Source organism: Hydra vulgaris, chromosome 06 (genome assembly GCF_038396675.1).
Source record: "Hydra vulgaris chromosome 06, alternate assembly HydraT2T_AEP".
NCBI lineage: Eukaryota > Metazoa > Cnidaria > Hydrozoa > Anthoathecata > Hydridae > Hydra > Hydra vulgaris.
The window spans coordinates 16,004,125-16,028,882 of NC_088925.1; the positions used below are offsets into that span (position 1 = coordinate 16,004,125).

Below are 24,758 nucleotides of genomic sequence, written 5' to 3' on the forward strand. Positions count from 1 at the left end.
GACAAAGAGTGACTAGACACTAGTTTGGCAGCAGACTTAGTTGACTGGCGTGTTGCACGCTTTCTGGGAGATTCTCCTGGAACTGCCTCCGAGTCACCACTACTGCTTCCTTCCTCAGAATCCTTACTATCGCAGGAAAGTGGTACGGAGATAACCGCTTGGTTTGTCGAGGGTTCTGATGTGCTTTTGGCCCTTTTTGATGGATGGATTGTTGACATAGGAGCCACTTTCATAGTTGTATATCCCACCCTGTAATCTGAATAAATTTGTACTTTGTACAGTTGTTTGTCCTCACTTCAAAGCCAATTTCCATCTGGTTTTGTTATATCGAACAGATGAGCAAGATTTTCTTCAAATACTGCGTTTGGTCGCTTTCTGTGTTTCTCAAATGATGTGATAAGTTTGTCAACATTTGCAGACACTTGTCGTTTGGAAAGAACAGTAAAATTAAACTTCTGCCAAAGATTCATCAATTCCTCGGATATTTTAGTTAATCGATCATGTCGTCCTTTCAATTCATCAAAGAGTCCCAAGAATCTTCCAACGATATCTCTGTTGGAAGGCATTTTACACAATTTGTCGCTCATGTCCTGTTATACCTGTGGTATATTAGGACGGCGCTTCGTGCTAGATTTCAAATTTTGTGTCCACATTTCAACAGCTGCTTCCACTGCTGATTTTGACTTTTTACTTTTAAAGGACATATTTTTAAAAAGAAGCACTAAACAGCAGATCTTGCAAATTAATACTGCAAATAAACAAAAATTGTTTCAATGATATGAACAACTATACAATATACAATATTATATATTTACATTTTTAAAAATCAAAGTCAAGCATAAGGAAGTAAGAACTGGGAACAAAATCAAGTGAAAAATTGAAAAAGTTAAAAGTGGTGAAGTGCTAGGTGCGAGAGGTTTTTTGTGATCCAATGAAATAAACCTCAAAACAGTGATCTATTGGTAAAAGTTCATCAAATGCAGCATCAGGAAAATTAAAATTTTGAAAAAAGTTTCTTTGTCATATACCTAATATATATATATATATATATATATAATTTAATAAAAAATGCTTATCTAACTTTTTTCTTCTACTTGAAGTTTCACCATTGCTGGATGATCCATTGCTCTTTTCAGGTTCTTTCAAAAGTTGTTCTAACATACCAGCTACCATTGTATTTATATTTTCTAATGATATTACATTATCCATTACTTTTATTTTGTTATTTTAACTTTTTGTAAAAATTTTCTTAAAGCGTAAGTGATTTTACGAGCAACTCAAAACACGTCCGAGGGCAGTGAATTTTTTTTTTAATTGTTTAATCTAATTTTTAATTATTTTATTTAACAAGTTTCTTCTTAAGCTATCAAATTTTTTAAATATTTAACTTTTCAAAATTAAGTATAATATTAAATTATAATTAATGCTTTTTACTTTCTACTAAAACAAAGTTAATTTTTTTGTACTTAAATTTTTTATTCAAAATATTACTTTCGTAACATTTACAAATTGTTACTATAATAACATCTTTTTTAATAAAACGTTTCTTTATTAACATTTTATAAAAAGAATTTAAAATATAAGAAATATCATTTTGTTTTAGCAGAAAGTTAAAACCTACAAGTCAATTTGAAACTCTATAACAACTCTTTAGGTAAATAATAATGATGAAAAAATTTTTTCTGCTGATTTTCTTTGAATGTTTATTGCACAATATTTTACACTAATTAAAATTATTAATGAGACAAAAAATTAATGATTTAAAGGTTAATTAAAACAAAACTTTCTTCTGGCCATTAAAGTTTTTCGTGTGTTAGTTTGTTTTATAATTTTTAAATAACATATATACCGTAAAATCGCCTAAGTTCGGTCACTTTGAACATTTATTTATCACGCATAAATAAAAATTTTTTAATTTTTTCCCCTCAAACATACAGAAAATTATACTGAAAATTGGTATAGTAAAAATAAAAATGTGAAAAATAAAAACTATTACTCAATATTTAACGTAAAATGAAAACATCTACTTTGACCGAACTTTCAATACCATCTCATAAGTTTGGTCGCTATTTAAATATATATATAAATAACGTCACAAACTTAACGTTACAAATAATGAAAACTAATTCTTAAATGTTGTTTTATTTTAAAATTATGATAAAAATTCAGGTGATACCAGTAATTAAGGAGAACGTCGCCTCGGGCTAAAAAAAAAAAATTCTTTTGGGCCACCAAAGAAAACAAGAAGGAGCACATAAAAAAAAGGCCTTTTTAAATATAAACAGAAGTATTTTTAATTTTTATTGTAATTAGTCAACTATTTTATTACTTTGGCTATTATCACATTTGCTACGTCACCGGGTAATAAAATTGAAAAAATATTTTTCAATAAATTTAAAAAGGTTTTTTCAATTAATAAAAAAACACTACTTTGCTTTAAATGAGCTTTGTATGTTTATTGGCAATTCTTGCACGTATTGTTGACCATAGTAGAACAGTAAGATCCACAGAACCAATGGTCACAGGATTCGCAATGCATCCATAATTGTCATGGAGTTGTTACTTTATCTCCAAAAAAAAAATGTCACAAGCTTAATATTTTTTAGAAATCAAAGAACCGTCAGTTAATTTTGAAATTATAAACAAATTTGTTATTTAAATAAAATACCATGGTGTGTATCGATCATAAAAATGTCAAAATTTATTGGTAAATTTACAGGTCAAGTTACCGGTAAATTTTACATTTGCAACACTTATCAACATTTCACAATATTACTGCTAATTGTCTCCTTCGTTGTTTGTCCATGAATGACCGAAGTTAGAGTATTTCAAAATTTCACTAATATTAATAAAAAAAGTAGTTTATTTTCAAAAAATAATAATTTTTTTTTGTAAATATAATTAATTTGGTGATTCTTAATAATACAGAGATTAAATGTGATTTTAATAGCATTTATTTTAATAATTTGCTTATTTTGGATTTTAATAGCATGCATTTTTTCAAATTGATGTTTTGCTAAAGAATTATTTTAGCAGATTGCATTTAAACGTTATTTTTTTTATAGATTTATATTTACAAACTAATTACAAATATTATTTGAGAAAGAAAAGGTTTTTTTTATATTTTTTTTCTTAAATGACCGAAGTTACATGGTGGCCAAACTTAAGCGATTTTACGGTACATATAATGAACTTCAGTATTCCGCAAAAGTTTGTTCATATTCTTTTAGCATTAGTGATCACATTTTATGTATCTGATTGTCTTGATTCTCCTAATTTAAAGTCCAAAGATAAGGTATTGATATTTGTATAAAATTATTTCTTCCCATTTTTTAAAGCATTGAAAAACAGCCAAAGCAAGTTATCACTAAATTATAATTGTTGTGATTTTAATGACTTTTTAATGTGAAGTTTAGCATTGTAAATGTATACTTTAATTGCTTTTGTATATTACTTTACAAAACTTTAGTGTATTGTTTTACAAATCTTTTGTCATAACAGAGAGTAGTTGTCCCAACAATCATTTTTGTAGTGGACTTGCAATGGGACTATACAGACATTTTTAGCAGTTAAATAGAGTTTTGCTCATCAGTTACTTAGTGAACTGTTAGTAGCATCCGCTATAGCTATATTATATAGACCAGTCTATATCTTTTCAACATGGAAGGTTATTGCGATAGAACAGGATGACCAGGCTTGCACACAACTCTTAATGACAACCTACATTTCTTAGCACTTCTCAAAGTTGAAATTCACCAGTGATGTGACTAATTTTTAGCGCTGTCAATGTCTGCTTGCAGTTTTTCATAATCAGAGAAAAATTGATTAATACCGATAACGTATAATTTGGAATGGTTATAAATGCAGTCTGGTAAGTTAGATAAAGAACAAAATAGCACTGATGCGAGAACTGATCCTTGAGGACACTATTTGTCGCCCTTTTTCACTCAAACGTTTATTCTTCAATTACCATTTATTGTTGCCTGTTAGTTAGTCAACCAGTGATTCAGTTTCAAAGCTGGCCTAATGGCCTAAACAAGAATTTTATTAAGAAGTTGTTGTATGGTACTGTATTAAATGCTTTGGCAAAATCAATAAAAACTAATTCAACTAGCTGTCATCAGTAAACCTTCGATAAAACGTTGCGGGAATCAGTTAGGTTTTAAAGCACCCTTTGTAAGGTACAAATCCATGTTGAGACTTTGAAATTAGATTGTGCACAGTGTTTTATAATCCTGTCTATAACAATTCTCTCAATCACTTTGCACAGTACGTTTTGCACAGAGGTGAGAGAAACCAGCTTGTAATTATAAGCCTTGAATTTTTTTTTTTTTGAGGGTTGACGTGACTTACCTTAGCGCCTGGGGAACATATGCCCCTTTTGCTCCTCCCTCTCAGCGGCCCTGCAGAAACTGCAAGGCATGATAATGCTTTGTTTAAAGTTTTCTATAATTTTACATTAAATTTAAAAGAAGTTGACTTCATTGTGATAAGCACAAAATAATTTTTTGTTTCGATTTTAGGTTGGTTGCAAAAACTACACCTTTCACTTACCTATTCTTTAATTTCTGTTTCATTCAAAGCATATTTTAATTTTGGATATTTATTTTCATAACGCATAATTGCACATTTTCTTTTAAAAAAACCATTTTTTACCATTCTGATGTATAATTTCCTTTGTAAGCTAATATTATAATTTGGTTTTAAAACATTAGTTTCTGAAAGTAATTTTTTGTTATCTGCAAAAATTTTGATTTATTCTCGTAAATGTTTGGCAAATCATTTTGAAAACTACAAATAATTCGGAGTCAATTATAAATCCTTGAGACACTCCAAAATTGTTTAAATGATTATCCATTTTCAGAAAACATATTGACGGGAAACTTAATTTCATTTTGTCTCAATTCAATTTTTTTACAATGCTCAAGTTTTTACGAGTGTTTTGTATCGCAATAATGGGAATTTAGTGATGACTTGTTATTTAAATTAAACAAATTTGAACGTAGAACTTTGTTATAACTTTTGCTTTTTTTTTATATGAATTTGTAGCAGTTTACTACTTTCACTTTAACCTATTTTTAATAGTTATACTATATTAGATAAGATATTAATGTAAGGTGTATATATATATATATATATATATATATATATATATATATATATATATATATATATATATATATATATATATATATATATATATATATATATATATATATACATACATATATATATACAAACATATATATATATATATATATATATGTATATACATATATATATATATATATATATATACAAATATATATATATATATATATATATATATATATATATATATATATATATATATATATATATATATATATATATATATATATATATATACCTCATATATAGAAAAAAAAGTAGGGTAATGGAGGGGGGGGGGGGATAGAACTACCTTGGCTTCTGGTGTCGTCGGCCCTGTGGTTTTTAGACTTCTTGTTTCATTACGCATATTCTTTTCTAAATATGCATTTATAATATTATAAGTCTCTATTCTGTATGATTACATACAGAAAAACATAATTGTAAGAGAAGTCCTGAAATATCATTACGTCAAATAAACAAATAGACTTCTGAAAGAAACTTAATTAACAAATGTTATCTCACTTGTTCTAAAGTAGAAAATATTTGCAAAATTGTCAAAAAGATCTTTTTCCTTTAATTGAGAGATTAATAATTTTGCTGCTAGCTTAGAAAGTCCTAAATCACGCAATTCATTCTGACTAAATCGCTGAGGCAATTTGAAACGTTTCATATTAGAGAAGTCTTCCAAATCTAGTATAAGTTCTTCCGTTTCTGTATGAGACATGCTTTGTTCATCATCTGATACAAATAAACCTTTAAAAATTGGAATTGGAATCTTTTCAGAATGTTGAATTGGTCTAATAGCAGATGGAATGTTGGAATAAGTTATTTTTTGCCGTTTTATGTTTTTAATTCCAGAGGTATTGACAAGACAAAAATAGAAGCGGTCAATTTGGTTTAACGGTTCTTACCATGCCAAGGAAATTCCAAAAGTTTTCTTTTCAAAATTTTCAAATCTTCTTTTCAAAAATTTCATTTACCTTTTGTCCAATCTCAAAGACTCTCTTTACAAATATGACACAAAGTATGTGGTGCCCACATTTCATCTTGGTCGCCAAGGTTTCATAAAATGTCTATAAAAAATTTTACTTTAAAAAAAATTGAGAAATCGGAAATCGCAAAAAAATTAGAGTTTGCCAACAAACACAAAGTTCAGATTTGAAATCAGCATTACCAAATACTTAAAAATCAGTTTAAATATCTTATGCAGCAGAAAAAATTTTTTTTTTTTTTGTAGACCTGTGTTATATATTATGGTATTATATATCATATGTTATTATATTATATAATATATTTTTTAAGTCTTAATCACTTTTACATTTATTACAAGAACTAAATTTTTTTTGTTGAAATAATTAATGGTCTGTTTCTACACTTTATATTCATTTTCAACAACCATGAAGATATCCAATTATTTAGTCTAACTATGCCGTAGTTATTTTTATAACAACCATCAAATATGTTCATGTTTTGCATTTCATAATAAGTTCCCATTGTCAACCCCAGTCATCCATTTGGTTAATATTCGCAACTTTTTAATAACATTTTAAGCCTCTCGAGCTTTACACCAGAAATATATTGTTTAAGCTAATCTTTTTTATTGTTTCTGTTTTTTAAGTTGTGGTCTTGAAATGGCTTTAAAAATACTTTACTGATAATAAAACAAATCAAATGCATATTTAAACAATAAAAATTCAAATTTATAGTTATAAAATTAAACAGTTAAAAATATAGGCTAAAGTAAAGAAATATAACAACAAGTTAATAAAAAAGTTTACACCCCAAATACAAGTTGAACTGGTTTATCTATGTGTCTTACATGTTTAGTATAAATGTATTTGATGATAAGATGTTGCATCATTCTAGCTATTTTATATTGATGACAGTTTCAGTTCGCTCCTGGCTCCCTATGACTAAAAAAAAGTAACTCCAAATTAACTTTTTTTATGATTTTATCAAAGCATAATTTTAGTGGCAATTTTGTCAACTTATTGAAAAACTTTATTACAACTTATGATGTTTATCACTAACTATTTTAATTTGGATAATATATATAATATATTTTGCTGAGTGTTTATGTATCTCTAGAATTCTATTTGAATACTTCTATCTAACAACAAGCGTCCCAATTGGTTCTCATCATTATTTTACAACTTGATAAAGTATTTATGCTGTATGATAGCATAAACTTTATAGTAATAATTTTGTATTTTTGTGTAGGATATAAGATTTTGTTGTTGCATTATATCTGATACATCTATATCTTACATATGCCTTGGTTTAAAGCACCGATGTTACTTTATAAGAAATGCTTTGTTGATTAATTTTTTCCTTTCATTCGTCATTAAGCAAAAGTTTTCAACTAAATTATAACTTTTTTTAATGACAAATTTAAAAGTAATTTCGATAAGGTTTGCTATCGCAAAGTTCTTAGCTTGCTACAAATGTCTGAATAACCTTTGAAAAAATAAATCGCCTAAGTGTTATTTCTATTAGCTTAGGGATTATATATTGTAAAAAAAATGTCACGCCATATTGTCTAATAAAACTGCTATGTCAAAAACCCGATTAAACACGCGACATTTAGAATTAAAATTGTCAAGCATTTTAAGATTTTAGGTTTGGCGTGGCATTTATAATTAAATTATTAACGCGACTTTTTTTAAATTAAGTATAGCGTGACATTTAAATTTTTTATTTGTAACGGGACATTGAAAACACTATCGGTCGCATGTCACTAAACCCAATTTTTCACTCCACATATAAAGAAATAAATGTGATGTGTCGCTCTTGGTGACACGCAATGCCACAAAGTTTTAGGTGTCCCGTGACGAATAAAATATTTAAATGCCACAACATACATAACAAATAAAAAGACCAAAGAAACAATAGTAATTATATTTTATATGCTTTAAAAAAAAACCATAATAAAATATAAATATTATATTTTAAATTGATTAGTAGTTTTTAATCGGCGGCGAGTTTTAAAGTTTCAAAATGTCAATATAACACAACATCTTTTACAAGGCATCTTTTTAGCCAAATTTAAATCATATATAGTTAGTGGAAGGATAGAAGACTCAGATTATTAAATGCTGTGTTATAATTTCATTGTCCTAATTATTATACGGTCCAAAAGATGTAGTTTATGAAACGTATGAGTAGGCGGAATAGTCGAAACATGAAACCTTTACAAAATTTAATTGATTCAATTTTTAGATATGGATCATGATTATTAAAAACTAAATAAGTCTAGCGGAATCTTTGCTGCATCTCTCACAGTTTATTATAACTAGAACTAAGGTGTAAAGCTCCCTAGGGGGTGGAGCTTCCTAAAGTGTGGAGCTCCCTCTGTTCTTCAAAAAAGTAGTCTACATTATGCCGAGTAAAGGCACATGCATAATAGTATGCAAGTTTTCTTACTGTTTTTGGGGCTAATTTACAATAAAGTGTACGTGTCACTTTCAATTTGTCAGTAACCTATAACTCTACATTATTAGAAAATACTTTTGACAGTCTAGAATTTGTAACATATTTAATTTCACTAGTAGAATTTCTTTTTTTGCACATACCTTTTGAGAGACTCAATTAGAATTGAGAATTTTCACTTTGAATTAAAAATTTGCTAGCTTTATTAGTTTTAAAAATATTTTTACCTTTTAAAACGTCATTCAGAGCTAACTTCATGTTTTCTTTGTCTATTCTTTATCTTTTCTAAGGACTTTTTTATATCTTGTATTCTACGCATACTGAATTTTGAAGAAATATGAAATAAATTTCAAGATGCATTTATTTTCATAGATAAATCTCAAAAAGTTCCCAAAATTTAAATAGTTTCCTGCTTTGGGGAAACAGGATTTCTAAAACAAACAAAGCAGAGTTTTAGATTTCTTTACTTGTGATAAAGTTTGTCAAAATGTTAACGTATTTAAAACTCGCTATTACTTAAAACTCCTTTGAATAACTTTTTGACGTAATTCAATTTTAAAAATAATTCAATTTTAAAAACTCAAAAAACTCAATACATTAAAATTTTATTACAGTACTAATTATCCAACTGGATAAATTAGTTAAAATACTTGATTACTTAATAGAAATAAGTTCTGCTGAATTCTTATTAATTGGTTAGATTTAATCTGAATCAAGTAAATAGTATATGTTTAAGTATAAGTAGAAGGTTACACACTGTTGTTATTCAGAGCAAGTACTATGTATTGAATAGTTTTTGTGCACCATTACAGGAAAAATGCCCAACTTTCCAAAAACTCATGAAGACTGCAGAAGAACTGACTGCTTTCTGTGTATGAAAAAATATGCCAGACAATTTACAGATTTCATGAAGGAGACAATTAAAACCCTACTCAAACAAGAGGTTGACTTTACCTATCCAAAGGTTCGATCAGGAATTTGCTATATTTGAAAAACAAGCTTTTAAAAACAAGACAGTGGTCAAATCAGTGGTGAGCTCCCCCAGCTATACAACTTTCAAAGCAATTAAGATCACAACTAAAACTGAATGTTCATGCTTCATTTGTCAAGTTAGCAGATCAAAGTGCAATCGGACTTCCCCAGTTGCATCATGTGCACAAAGCAATAGTCCGCAAAGCTCTTCTCAGGAACATGAAAAACTGTGCTCTCTTTACCTGAAAACGTTTAAAAAGAGGTTTTATTACCACTGCACAAAGATTCAAAATTTATTAATTTGACAAAACTCAAAACCCCAGGCTCTCTACAATCAAAATGGTCGAGGTTTAAATCAACACTGATCTTTTCAAAAAAAAATCAAAGGGATTGCATCAACATTCAACATTTGGAGCTAAGTTGGTGGAGTCAAACTTCAGGGACAAAAATTGAGTTTGAAAGAACTTAAAGTTTTTTTTGACTTCATCAACTTTTTATGATGCTTCAAAAAAAGGACAATTCCACAACCGAGGCCGTGCATTGCATCAGTCTGTTTAAGTTTGTTGCTATGGTATCTGAAAAATAAGGAATTTTTGAATCAAGCAGCATCACCAAAATTGGGATTGATGGAGGCACACACAGACTGCATATTAAAAGACGACAACCCTAACTGGTTCCACATCTCTAGAAGATAGTGTCAAGTAGCAACTGTTAGTGACCATAGCCAAAAACCTTTCAGAAAACTACAAGAAACTTAAGTCAATCTTTTTTTAAAAACCTTTGGAATAACTTTTGTAGTAAGAATAATATGAGGTTCGAAAATGGTTTTTAAATTATTTATCTCATGGTCTATCTTTTTACCACGTGATGCAACGAATAACTCATAATTTATTTAAAACTTTTTTACTTCATATTATATGAACAAGTAGCACTAAGTTACATTTCAAACTAATTAAATATATCAGCGTATATCCCACTGCAATAATATTTAGACATAAAACTCTTTCAATGCTTTCTTCATAGAATTTTTGCAACAATATGTTTATGAATTGCTTCCTTTTCAAAAACAGTTCAAGAAGCCTTTGAAACAAGCTGTACAGATCTCTCAACATTCTGTGAATGGGTAGGAAGATCTCTGAAGTCTATTTTTTTTTCCAAAAAATAACTTTTCTACAATCAGTAAAAAACTTCAGTTGTTGCTGATTCATTGGTGTCTTGATCGAAAATGTCTATGAGCTCATACCATATACAAGCAGCCATGTAAGTTACCAAAATAATTAGACCAGAGTCTATAACTAATATTTGCACATACAGAGACATCAATTTTATTGTCAATGTTAACCAACGAAAATAGTTAAAAGGATCAATTTGCGCAAATGGATATTTAACACTCATATTTCCTGAGGCAAAACCTAAGCAATATTCGTAAAAACGTCTCTGGACTACTTAAATCACCTAAACTTTCATTTTCTAAAACAATTCAGTATTTGGTGGTTTAATAACACTATAATTAACAACTAAATGAAGCTTATTAATATCATTAGCATATCATTTAGAGACTTATTTGCTTCTATCAATTGTTTTAAACAAAGATCTAAAAGGACTCACTTTGATGAAAATTACATCAGCGTGAAAATTACATCAGCGTGAAAATTACGTCAGCGTGAAAATTACATCTTACAGCATGAAGTTTTTGTCCAATTTTTTAACTAATTTTGCAACCAATTCTGCTTTGTGACCTGTGTTGGTTAAATTATTGTCTACTATATCTTTGAGAGTGTTTAAGAACTTCCCACAGGCTCTGAGCTTGTTTTTTTCCTGTTGCTGGACCAAAGATAAAACTTTGTAAGATATTCTTCAGCATAAAGATTATTTAAAATTTCTTTAGTCACAGTCATTTGATATTCTTTTTCTGTTGATTTCTTTAATACGACTTCACCATTTTCTGTTTTTTGGTTCTCTAACAACTAAAGTTTTATTATTGATTTTACCATCAACATCAATGCCAACAAATTCTTTGTTGTTTTTAATAGATATCAAGTCCGATAAAGATATTAAATCCGATAAAACTTTAACCATCTTCTTTTGCTTGTCTATTTTAGACATGTCCAAAACTAAAATTGATGTAAATGTTGGATCATTAAACAGCTTTAAAAGACCAAGTGCGTTTCCTTCTGCAGCACAAATTGAACTTCCTATATTATTTTTAATTAAATCAATAGCAGACTTTGGAAATATCTAAAGATTATAAACTCCTAATGGTTTTCTTTCAGGCTCCCATATCTATAAGAAAGATTATAAAGTTATTTAAAAATAATTCTATTCATGAAATAAAAGTTATATTTAAAAAAATTACAAAGTTTGATTTGAAAAATTGGCTAAAAATAAAAACTCGAGCATCTGTTTTTTAAATTACCAGTAATAGTTATCATTTTGCTAAAGTACATTTAAGTTATTTACATTTACCTATGAAATTTTTTGAATGTTGTAAATCAATCAGAAGAAAAGTAATGATAAACTAAATTTCAATATTTTAGTTACCTCAATAGAGGTAGAGTTGATAGATTCTGAACCCGTCTCTGATAACAACATTTCTAGATATTCCCTATTGCAGCGATTGTTTAAAATATTTATTTTTTAATTTTATTTTTTCTGGAAAATCTGTTTCTAGACCATTCATACTTATTGAACCCAGTTAAAATGATTCTTTTGGACCAAACTTTTTGGTCTTTTAAGTATAATCTGTCATCTACAGGAATCTAAATGTTAAGTGGTAATAATAAGCAGATGCATATGAAGTTCATCATACTTGATCACATACAACTAGTTTGAAACTAGACTAGTTTCGTTTTAGTTTTTTGGTTACTAGTTTTGCTAACAAATCTAGTAACTAGTTTCTATGGTAATACACTAGTATTTATTTTATTTAAAAGTATTTTTATTTTATATAATAATTATTAAAAAAAAAAATATTGCACCTTTTTACTTGGGCTGCGCGTGGATTGAATATGAGTATCAGAACAATTTTCTTTTTTGCACTTGTTATTTTTATCATCACAGAGAACAACATGAGCAGGAAGTGACATAAAAAAGTCCATTCAGTTTTTTAGAAGTGTTTGTTTCTGTTGCTACTTTACATTTACTTTGGTTTATTAGTCTGAATATATTTAGAAGTACTCCAAACTTTTCTTTATACGATAAGTGTAACCAAAAATAAACTTGTTTCTATACTTTAACTATTTTTTTCTACTATTTGTTTTACAATTGAAACTGAAACTGTAACTTGGATAACTATTGCTCAACAGAGTAAAAATTTTGAATAATCTGTCTGCGAGTGGTGGTTCTGTAATTAAAAAAAGGTTAGGACTTCCACCAAACTTGATTTTTGTGTTATTACGCGTTTTACGCTTGTTAAACAAACGTAAAACACGTAATAACACAATCTTTAATTTTTCAAACTTGAACTATACAAATAAAAGTTAAACACTTCCCAGCAAACATTGTTGCGGTTCATTGGAGTTTCGCTCAATGGTTAGTTAGTGGACCATAAGTGACAGCCGCTATAAATAGCAAGCCAACAACTTTCCAATATGTTAATAGTGGCTAGTTATAGGCTAGAGACTTTTAAGGGCTGCCACTAATGGTCCACTAACCCAGTGGGCACAGTACGTTTTTAAAACGTTCTTTGGACGTTTTTATTAGGTTTAAACCTTATAAAAACGTCTAAAAAACGTCTAAAAAACGTTTTAAAAACGTACCGTGCCCACTAAGAAGTCACAGATGAGCACAACTACAGTGGTCCGCTCAAAATGCCTATATAGGTCCACTGAAATTCCGCTAAAAATTGTTTGCTGGGTTGTTAATAATTTGCCTAAACAATTTTTTTTTCATTTGACAAACAAATCTCTATATTACCAAACTTATGATTCCAATATCGACCTGTCCTATTGTGCAATAGGTGTTGTAGTAAATAACCATATAAATAGTTTTTTTATATGTAAAAGTAAATAACTATTTAATTGTTTTGTTTTATTTTATTCTTATTTGGTTTTTTAAAAACTTCATCAATAACTTAAGGCAAAGATTAAATTGAAGTATTAAGAAAAGAAAAGAAATCCTTCAAAACAGAATTAGGTGAGACTAAGCAGTCGCCTTGGGCGGCAAGATTTTTGGGGCGGAAAACTTTAATATTAACTTTTTTAAAGGTATTGATATTTATTCTCAACAAAGCATTTGGGATCTTAAAAATCATTAAGATTAAAGATAACTCTAAAGCTAATTGATAACAGTTTATTAAATTATATAGAAATAGAAAGCTTATTTATTAAAAAAATTTTTTACGAATTTTTTAATGAATACCTTTATTAAAACATTTTTTAATTAACACATTTATTAAAACTCTCTTTAATTACTCTCGGATTAAAGTTTTCAGATCTACGAGCTTTTCTTTTTTTTCTTTTTTTTTTTTAATGCTTTTTACGAGAACAAAAGTTTATTTGTCAGTATACATAAAATCTCCCAGGTAGCAGCCCTCTGTGACGAGCTCACAAAACAAATAAACGCACTCACCACAAGAGTCATAGCCGCTGAACTTCAGATAAGCTACCAGAAGACCAAACGAGCAAATATGAACTCCATAAACTCCCAGGAATTAACAATAGCAAATTCGATTACGGAAACTCGGTTTACCAATTCATTTGAAATAAAAATGGCAGGGTACCGACTGTTCAATAAAAATAGAATTGGAAGAGGAAGAGGAGTGACCATCTACACAAAAGAAAGCCTCAATTATTCTATCACCAAAATTAACCAAATCAACCGCATCACTATTAAGCAAGTCTGGATCAAGTTAAAATTTTCACTACAAATCGATTCTAATACCGTCCTCATGACTTAAACAACTTAAGGATGAAATAATAAACTCAATAAGCACTGCCTTTGAAAAGTGCAACTCAACTGGTTGCTCAACTTTACTTGCGTACGGCGACTTTAATTTCAGCAACACTGTGTATTCAAATGTCAACGTAAAGGTGGCATCACAACTTTTGCATATGTACAAAACGATTGGCCAATAGATAGAAAATTTCAAGACTGTCTTGAAAAAAACATTTGACCCAGCTTATAACTTATACAACCTATTGCAGTACTAGTGAGGAGCCTTAAAAAAATATTATTGACTTGATCCTGACCAACAAACCAGACCGATTAATTAACATAAACAAACCTAATCCTCTCGACTATACCGTTAAAGGTCAAGCACACTGTCTTAATGAGGGAAATATAGGTCTCTCCCACCTAAAAATTATAGAACCCAAAATAACCAATTTCTCTAACCTCTTTAAGAAACGTATTATCTGGGACAAAGCCAACTACAACTCAATTTCTACACATATTGAAACATTCGACTGGCATTTGACTCTTGACGGCTTGAAAATTTCCGAAAAATATCAAATATTTATCGACGAATACAACGAAGCAACCTCATCACACGTTCCGTCAACGACTATACCTTACACTAATAAGCACAAAACATGGGTGACCAAAGATAATGCAAACGGTGTCAAATTGAAAAGCAAGCTCTTCGGCAAATTTATTGCAGCTAGCCGAACAAACAAGCCAACTCTATGCGAACAGCATAAAAAAGCAAGCAAAGTAGTAAAAAAAACTAGTTAAACCAGTAGTTCTTGCCTCCAAAATAGAACTGGTAACCAATAGCAGACATGACCCAAAAAACTATCCACTCGTATTTCAAAACCAAATAAGAAACAAACGACAACAGATCCTAAAGTAATCTGCAACACACTAAACGAATACTTTCAATCAGTTTTCGAAATTTAGCCGCTAGGACCTATTCCAACATTCAACCCTCGTTTCACAAGCATAAACCAACCGACCACACTTGCATCATACAAATCCGTCAAAAAAAAATGTTTGGGCCTGAACAAAACCAAATCAATCGGCTTCAACGGCATTCACCCACGCATACTCAAATACTGTGCTTCAGGCTTTGCTTTACCACTAAGCATTATATTCTATGAATCACTTAAAGCTGGGGAAGTACCGCCTCAATTAAAGAAAACTAAAATTACTCTTCAAAAAAAGCTGCAAGTTGAACCCCTCAAACTATTGACCTATCTCACGCACTTCAGTCCCTTGTAAGGTAATGAAAACCCTTGTACACAGTTACATTACTGACCACTTGAACAAAAATTCATCAGCTCTGCTCAACACGGGTTCTGAAAGGGAAAAGTTTGCGTCACAAACTTACTCGAAACTTGAAACATCCTGACTGAAGCTGCCCGCAAAGGTTGTCCAACAGATACCATATTCACAGATTTTGCTTCAGCATTCTACAATGTTTCGCACCGTCATCTGCTGCATAAGCTGAGATCTTAATGAGTAACCAACAACTTGCACAAATAGATCAAGAACTGGCTAACCTTATGCAACCGTTGTGCAGCAGTATTGCACTTGTCTCAGAATCAAAGGATCCCTGTTTCAAACCCCACCACTGGCAAGTTTTGCAACATTGTTTCGGAAGGAGGCGTGAACTTAAATAAAATTAAAAAAAACAAAAACCAAACGCCAATAACGCGTGACCATTGGTAATAATAAATTTGATCGGAAAACAGTCCCTAGCGGTATGCCAAGAGGATCTGTTCCTGGACCACTCATTTTAATTATCTACATTTACAATTTGTCAGACAAAATACAACACTAATTTAAAATGTATGCAGATGACTGTAAACTAGTCGGAGTTATCGAATCGAACCATAACATCATAAAACTCCAAGCCGACATCAACGAAGCGGTGAATTGGTCGCACACATGGCTCATGTCATATGATGTTGACAAGTGCAAAGTCATGCATACAGGGTGCAGCAACAACAAAAATCGACTGCAATTTACACAATGAATAACTTCACCAGCTATCATGCACGTCATCTGAACAAGATCTAGGCGTTTTTATGACTAAAAATCTCAAAATTAAAAAACAAGTACACACGGCTGCATCAGCTGGCAACCTGATATTTGGCAGGTACAAGAAGGCTTTTCGAGACCTAAAGCAGTAGTTTAAAAATGTTTTGGAGTTAGGTTCATTTTGAGTTTTAAAAATAGTTTTCGTTGTTTTTGGATGGATGTTTTTCAATTAATATCTTAGCCGTAAAGAGTTTTTACATACGCTGAACTCGCCTTATTTTTTTAAACTTGAAAGAAATGAAAATGGCACTCAGGACAAAGCTCTCAAATGCACAGTTTAGAAAAAGTAAATTAGAATAAGAAATAGAACTAACCAAATTGAGTAAGCCTATCTATGATTTTTACGTCCTCAAGAGAGATTTTGCAAAAATTTTAAAGTATCAACTTCAAGATTAGAAAAGGATGACAATATAAGCTTTGCAGGCTATGACGGTGTTAATAGCTAACGGAAAACAAAAACAGTCGAAACTGCAAAAGATATCCTTATAACTAAAGACAATACTCAAAGTAAATTGCTTAAAATAACAAAAGAAAGTGTAAAAATTTCTGAGGTTTCTTGGGAAAACCTAAGAATCAGAGAAAAATAAAGAGCGCTTTTGGTTGAAAATGATCCGAAAAAAGATTGCAAACATTTTCTCTTAGATGAGGAAAAAAATTTTCAGCAGTGAAAGAAAACTTCCAAATGTTGAAGAATTTTTTTTAGGAATATATCCAGTATTCTGTATCTACTGATAAGGTTTTCTGTTTTTGCTGCAATCTTTTCGGAGGAAAATTGAATTCAAGCACAAGTGTTGATCGGAATGGATGCAGTGTTTAGCATATCATATCAGTATTTCTCTGCACATGAAAAAGGTTTTGACCACATTTCCGACATCGTTACCTGGAGTGATGAAGTCGGAAATGCACTCAAAAAACACCAAATCTAAAACAAAAGACAGCAATAATTGTTGTGTTTTCCACACCTTTGCAAGTTTTGCACACCTAGAACTTAAGAGTTATAACTCGCTTTAAGATCTAATTTCAAAGTTTTTTTGTATTAACTCTATCAATAGTTGATAGTGTAAATACAAAAAAGCTTAAAGAAGAAAAGATTTGAAATCAGATCTTAGAGCGAGTTACAACTCTTGTATAAGTTCTAGGTGTGCAAAACTTGACCTTTCGTAGCAGCACTGATGAACTTCTTTTTTATGACAATGGAAAATCTTAAAATTATAGAATTCTTTTCAGTGTTTGATCATCACTAATGAACATTTCAGAAGTATATAAAATGATGGTAAAAGACATATTTACTATTTGGGTAACAACATTCAAAATGAACTTATTTAAGTGCTATCAAAGACAAAATCATTTCATTGGTTAAAAAGGCAAAGTATTTTTCTATCATTTTTTGCCCATTAGAAATTAGCCGCACATAACAAATGACCATGATGGTTAGATTTGTGGTCAGATGATTAAAAATTCTTCGAAAGTAGCACACAAGTAAAAGAACACTTTTCGAGATTTGTAAAACTAACAGAAGCCACAGGTGAAGTATGGAGCCACGTTCTGATCAATAACCTGAAAAACGTTTTATTGTCAATTAAAGACTCAGGAGGATAACGTGATACTATAGAGTACCATGATAATAGTAAGAGTGTAATGATAATGGGAGCAAAATGAAGGGAAAAGAAATATGTCTGTAAAAATTTTTTTTGATATTAGTGTGCTTTCTATGTCTCTTGCAACTCATATTTATTCTATTGTTTAACGATGCCAATTCGTGTTGCATTTAAGCTTCAGTTTTTTTTAAATGTTATTCAACGACTTTATGGCAGCATGAAACAGAACAATAAAAAAATTATAAAATATAGGCAAAGAACATAAAAAATTTATATAAAAAAAGAAACAACGTTTTTTAAAGACTCTTAATAAACTTGTTAAATTTAAGGTTAGGAATCATGTTCATCACCTAAAAAATTTCTTTTAGAAACAAGATTTATTTTTTTAATGAAAAAATAGTTTTTGTCTTGCTTTTTTTTACATTTACAATCAGCACAGTTTTTGTTGGTCTGTTGCTATTATACTGGTACTTTTTCACGAGGTTTTATTTTATTTTTTCTTTCAGTGACCTTTAGAAATCTTTTAAACTGAGAAGAGCTTACAAAGTTAACAATTTCAGAATCATTGGATTAACCTGTACTTGACTCGGAAATGACAAAAACCTTTTGAAGCTTTTCTGGTGAGAGTAACAAATTTTTAGTATTTGGACATATCAAATAATCACTGGAGAGTTTCTCCAGTGTTTGTTTGATATGTATTGGGATTGTTTCTATCAGTAACAACACTGCATAAAAACCTGCTTCTAAAAATAGATTCTCGTCAAGAGGAAATATTCCACTTTTCCTTAATCCACTTTGAAAGTTTGTGAAAGTAAAAATTTTTTCATATGCAATGTTATAACAAGATGCAATTTTGTAAATATTGATTGGCACTCTAGGATAATTTAGAAGCTAAAGTTTTACTGCTTCATTATAATAAACTTTGAAAGGAGAAAATACAGAGATATCTAAGGGCTGCATTTTGTGGCTACTATGTGGTGGTATAGTAAAAATAGTAACACCATTACTCTTTGCAAGATAAAGAGCTTTTGTAGATAAATGGCTCTCGTAATTATAAAATATAAGTAGAGATGGATTTTGCTTTAATGAGAATTTTTTTAGTATAAAATGTTGAACTACTTCTGCAGATAGTTCTGTATTCATTCATCCAGTTGGATTTGCAAGACCAAGATATCCAGATGGTGCATTATTAAGCATATTTTGCTTAAAATTTTTTGTCCGGAATATAATTGCAGGTGAAATGATAGTACCTTAGGTACTTATAAAAAAATAGCTTGTCATCAAAAATCCACGCTCTAAATGCAATCCATCACCAAATTTTGTTTCTCTTAAGTACAATGCCTCTAATTTAATAAAAAAACTTTTGTACATTGTAATTGTTATAAGATGTCATTCTTGACAAAGAACATCTTGTGGCATTTAAATGGTCAAAGAATTCCACTTTAAAAAAAAGTGCATCCATTCTATTTCAGCTTTTTTCTTTTTAATCCAGTTCTGGGAACTTTTATATTATTTGTTATAGCCATATCAAGTTCAATAGATCTTAAATTTGCAACAGATTGTCAATAACACATTCGAGAGCAGGTAACAATATACTACTTCAAAAGATTTTCTTGCTCTTCAGTAAGTACTCTTCTTGTAGAAAAATTAAATTTCATAGTAATGATTTCTCCTTCTTTTATACCTTTCTTTTGTTAACATATCTGTATACATAAAAAAACATTGAGAATTTGCTTTTAGTTACAAACTTGTTCAAGTTTCATTTACTAAGTAGGACAAATATTTATTGGTGCCTCTATTAAACTACTCAAGAAGGTTCTTTTACTAGGTTTTCTTGCATAGCTCTTTATTCTCGTCTAAAAATATTAAAACAATAACAAAGAGGCTGGACTTGTATAAAAATTTAATTCATGGTCATTTCATGATTCGATGCCACAATGAGCTTTAATTTACATAAATAGATTTTATATTATTAATAAAAATCAGTATAAAAACATTATAAATTAAATAAATGTTAGTCCTTCAACAAAAAAGAGTTCATAAATATCTTGATATTAGTATAATAAAGCAAACTTATGTTTATGTAAACTTGTGTAACATATGTTTATGGGACAAAATTAATTTTTTTACTACATAAGTACATCATAACATGCATAATACTAAATAAGTGCATAACAATAATATTTTCACTTCATAAACTTTGTTTAACGTTCTTTAGGATAAATAAAAATAAGTTTTTGAATTTTTAATAAAACGCAGACCAGTAAATACTTTAATTTGTATAAAAAGATAAAGAATTCTTAAGTCTGTTTTTTATTAAAAAGTCAAAATCTTACTTTGGATCATTCTCAAGAACACTAACCATGGACCATTAAATAAACTTTGACTAATGATCCACCAAATTTGTTAACAAGTTAGGTAAAACATTAAATTAGAAGTCAATATTTTCTATTGGGGAATAATTAAAATATGCTTGACTATATAGTAATTTACAAATCGGTAGATTAATATAGTTTCATGGTGCCCCACTAAAACTGTTTCATGGTACCTCATACATTCTGATAAAATAAGATGACTGGTTTTTTGTTTTTTTAAAAATTATTTTATTAAATGTCTTTGTCACACTGAAGAGCTCATGAAATATAGTTTACAAAATAAAGGCACTTTTCAAAGAATACAGTTAACAAAACACAATAAAACGCAACAATTCCAAAATTTTATAAATTACTTTGCAACGGAAAAAACACAAATTTAAACCTCTCACAGTTTTATTGACATTCTGATTTGAATTATACGTTAAACAATACATCTAGTAGTAACTGATTACAACTCAAAAGGATTTTTTAGGTTATTTCTGTTCTAACTTTGCAATTATATTTTAAAAACTAAATTTATAGATAATATAACAAGAAATTTAGAGATAATATAGCTAGAAATTTAGAGATAATATGGCTAGAAATTTTGAGATAATCCCAGTGGGCACGGTACGTTTTTAATACGTTTTTAAAACGTTTTTTTTAACGTTTTTATAAGGTTTAAAACCTAATAAAAACGTCCGAAGAACGTTTTAAAAACGTACTGTGCCCACTGGGATATAGCTAGAAATCAATGATGAGCTAAGCAACTACAAGTCTAATCTGTGATTTTTTGATATTGAAGAAAATAATCGTTTAAAAGCATTTTTTAAATTTTGAAAAAGAAAAATATCAACTGAAAATACATCCGGTAAAAAATCTGATTAAAGAGGAGTTAAGAAAGCATAACATTTAAAAGTTTTTCAGAAAATAAGATTTAAAATATTTAAAAAAAATTAAATTTTGAAGATAAAAAAATCTGTTAATGGATATAGTGAAGAAAAAAAAAAAAAAAAAAGAGTGTGGTATCAATAGCATTGCATAGACTCAGCATCAGCTTAATATTGAAAACATAATTAATATGGCATATGAAATGGGCATCAAATGAAACTGTAGCATTATTTTTTAATTCTAATTATTTGCTTGACATTTGCCCTCACTTTATGAAACCTTTCTTTTTGTAAAGGTTTGATAGGTGAAACAAAGATTTAATCAAACTATAAAAGTGGGTAGCTCCTGATAGAACCTTGTTTAATAAGTATGTTAAAAAGCTCCGTTGCTGCACATGTGCTTGTATAAAAATTAGGCTTATTCGTTGCATTTAATTTATTTATGGTACTATTTTATGTTTGTATACAAAATAGAAATAAACGTACTTAAAATTGATTATATTGCCCAATGGTTACCAATGTAGATGCCGATGCATTAGTTGAATAATTGGTACACCCTTATTGGAAAGTATATCTATCGAAAAATAAGCCTAATATATATATATATATATATATATATATATATATATATATATATATATATATATATATATATATATACATATATATATATATATATATTCTTTAATGATAAAACTTGTTTACAACAACTTTCTAAAACTCAGTTTAAAAAGTTACTTCAGATTTTGACCTCCCCCGGTGGGAAATGAGCTAGCGAATAGCGAGCGACTAACTAGCTTTATAGCAATTATAAAGCAATTTATTTTCCTTTGTCTTTAATATCTTTAAATGTTCGATTTTTAGTGTTGAGTCTGGTATAATAAAATAAAATATACGAAACCATTTTATTTTAGGATAATAATAATCAGTTATTTGAAAATTTAATAAAATTTGATTCGTAAAAAAATGCGGTGACTTATATTAGAACTGAAATATATACAACAAATCTGATAATAATCTAATTAATTACAGTCATAAAAACTAAGTTATTATTATAATCTTTAACTTATCAGTGGTGATATCGAAGAATATCTGAAAGTAATGAGAAACAAAGTTGAGTATAGTAAAAAGTAAATATACGTAAGGTTGAATTTCAATTAAAATATAAATATTAACACTTATCTGATGGGTCCAAGAAATTACAATTGGTAACTTTGAAAAAAGAAAAAAAAAGAAAAAGATATGTAGCTTAACATATTATATTAATTATTATTTATATTATTATTATTTTGATACTGATTTTAATAAGATTTATACTTAGCCTTAGTTCTAAAGTGTCTTAAGTAAAAAATAATTAACAGAAATTAAGACCACCCAACACTATATAGTGCCAAGTAATACCACAACTTAGTTACTCCTGACTGGCAAGGATAAAAATCTTGCTTTTCGCACTGCTAAGTAACACGAATTTTAAAACATTAAAATAAAAAAACAGAATATAAACATATATAAACTTTGAACATATTATATTTTATAAACTATTAACATTTACTCTATTACACATGAAAACATATCTATCATAAACTATTAACTAAAATTTGAAAATAAATTTGTGTATTTTTTTACCACACACCACTATATTGGGTTGCTGGCGAAAGTAATAAAAAGATTTGGTTAACCAGATCTTTTTATTACTTTAACTTTTTAGTTTTCAATTATAACCATAGCATTTTCATAGACTTCCTAAGTAAATAGAAAACTATAACGCATGGTCTAACATTATGATTGTTACCAAAGCTGCTTACATCTTTATGTAAGACATCATATTGCATGCTTCTCAACTTGTTATAGCTATTTCTATGAAAGCAAGACATTGCTCTTTAATTTTAGCATATGCATCAGCAGCGTATTACTAAAATAGTTTCTTGCCATAAATTATCGAACAGAAGATTTATCATACTGAAGGACCATAATTGTAAAACTGAGATAATTTAACATGATTTCTAACCAATGTTTCATGTTCAGGGTTGCAAACCAGTTATGCCATCTCTTGGAAAAAAAGTGAATAAACCATAGGATCTAAATTAGCTGTCATACTCAATATAACTTTTAAATGACCTTTTGGGTAAATAACTTCCCTAGAAGCAGGTGGAGCACCATCTCCAACAAATACTACTGCAACTTCACTATATTTTGCAAATAAAATATTAAATTATACAAACAAAGTTGATCGTTATATTACTGTTTTCTAAAGTTTACTGCTGCAAGTGGGTCAGATATATACAGTTGAAAATGTTGGGGGAATATCTTGATCTAGCCTAAGATTAACTACCTAATGGAAATATTTGACCACATGTTTTAAAACATGGCTATGATTCATAGATTAAACCACATTATCAGTAAATAAAGCAAAAAAAACAGGCATTATAAATTCTAATATATTTAAAAAAAATTGATATTGGAGTTATGATATATATAACTTCCTGTTAATCTTATAAAGCTTGCGGAAATAGTAAAAATAAGCATAACTACCTTTCCATTAATGCAACATAAAAAATGTATTTAATCAAATTTGCCTAACCATAATGTACTAATTTAGGTATAAATTAATTTCTTCATGCCAAGCAGCGTTTCTTGCATTTTGACAACAATTGATTTCAGCTTGCGTAGTACTAATTATTTCAAGTATCAATTATTTTTTAGTTAGGTGGGTAATTCCATATGAAATCATTCCAAAAAAAAACATTTTTGACACCCTTACATCTCAGAATTTGTTCATTTTTACCTCTCTTGCAGTCCATTTTAAAAAAATAATAACTCAAAAAATTTTATTTAAAAATGAACACGCTTTTCAGAGATATCGTCAGTTGAAATAATGCTGACTCAGCATTTTAGTGGTTATCTGAAGCGACTTCAAAGCAACTTTGACATATAGTATCTTCACAATGGCTTGGGGAAATTTCCTAAAATTTGGTACCCCAATAGATTTTTACTTGAGGAATCTAAAAATAGCACCCATAAGACTCGATTGTCTCAGGAAATGTTTATCCAACTTTGTTTAAATTATTGACTTGTAAATTCCTGACTTTTGGAGGTAAAATGAAGACTGTGACCCAAAATTCCGAGTAAAAATTTTAATTGTATATCATTATTTTATTTTAGGTCTACTAAAAAAAATTAGATTCAACAATTGTCTCTCTAATACTTGATCAAAATTTGCGTTTAAAAATTCGTCTTTTTAGAAAAATTTAAATTTTGTAACGAAAGCAATTGAAATGTTTTTTAAAGCATTTATTTTAATAAAAAATCAAATAGTTTTATTTATTGACTAGCTTAAGAAATTTATAGTCATGGGCTAAGGGTGGGCCAGGGGTCTTTGACCAACTCCGCCCCCCCTCCTT

General features: G+C 29.1%; 1 protein-coding gene across 2 annotated transcripts in view; it reads left to right on the top strand.

Annotated features, from left to right (window-relative positions):
- Positions 1-24,758, top strand: part of LOC136080970 (uncharacterized) — a 90,951-nt gene that overhangs the window by 53,394 nt on the left and 12,799 nt on the right. Inside the window, exon 3 of one of the 2 annotated variants that reach the window (XM_065798320.1) lies at positions 3,147-3,295. In XM_065798320.1, coding sequence (XP_065654392.1) covers positions 3,147-3,295 — 149 coding nt within the window. The remainder of the gene's footprint in view (positions 1-3,146; positions 3,296-24,758) is intronic. The other variant, XM_065798321.1, reaches the window with a different exon arrangement.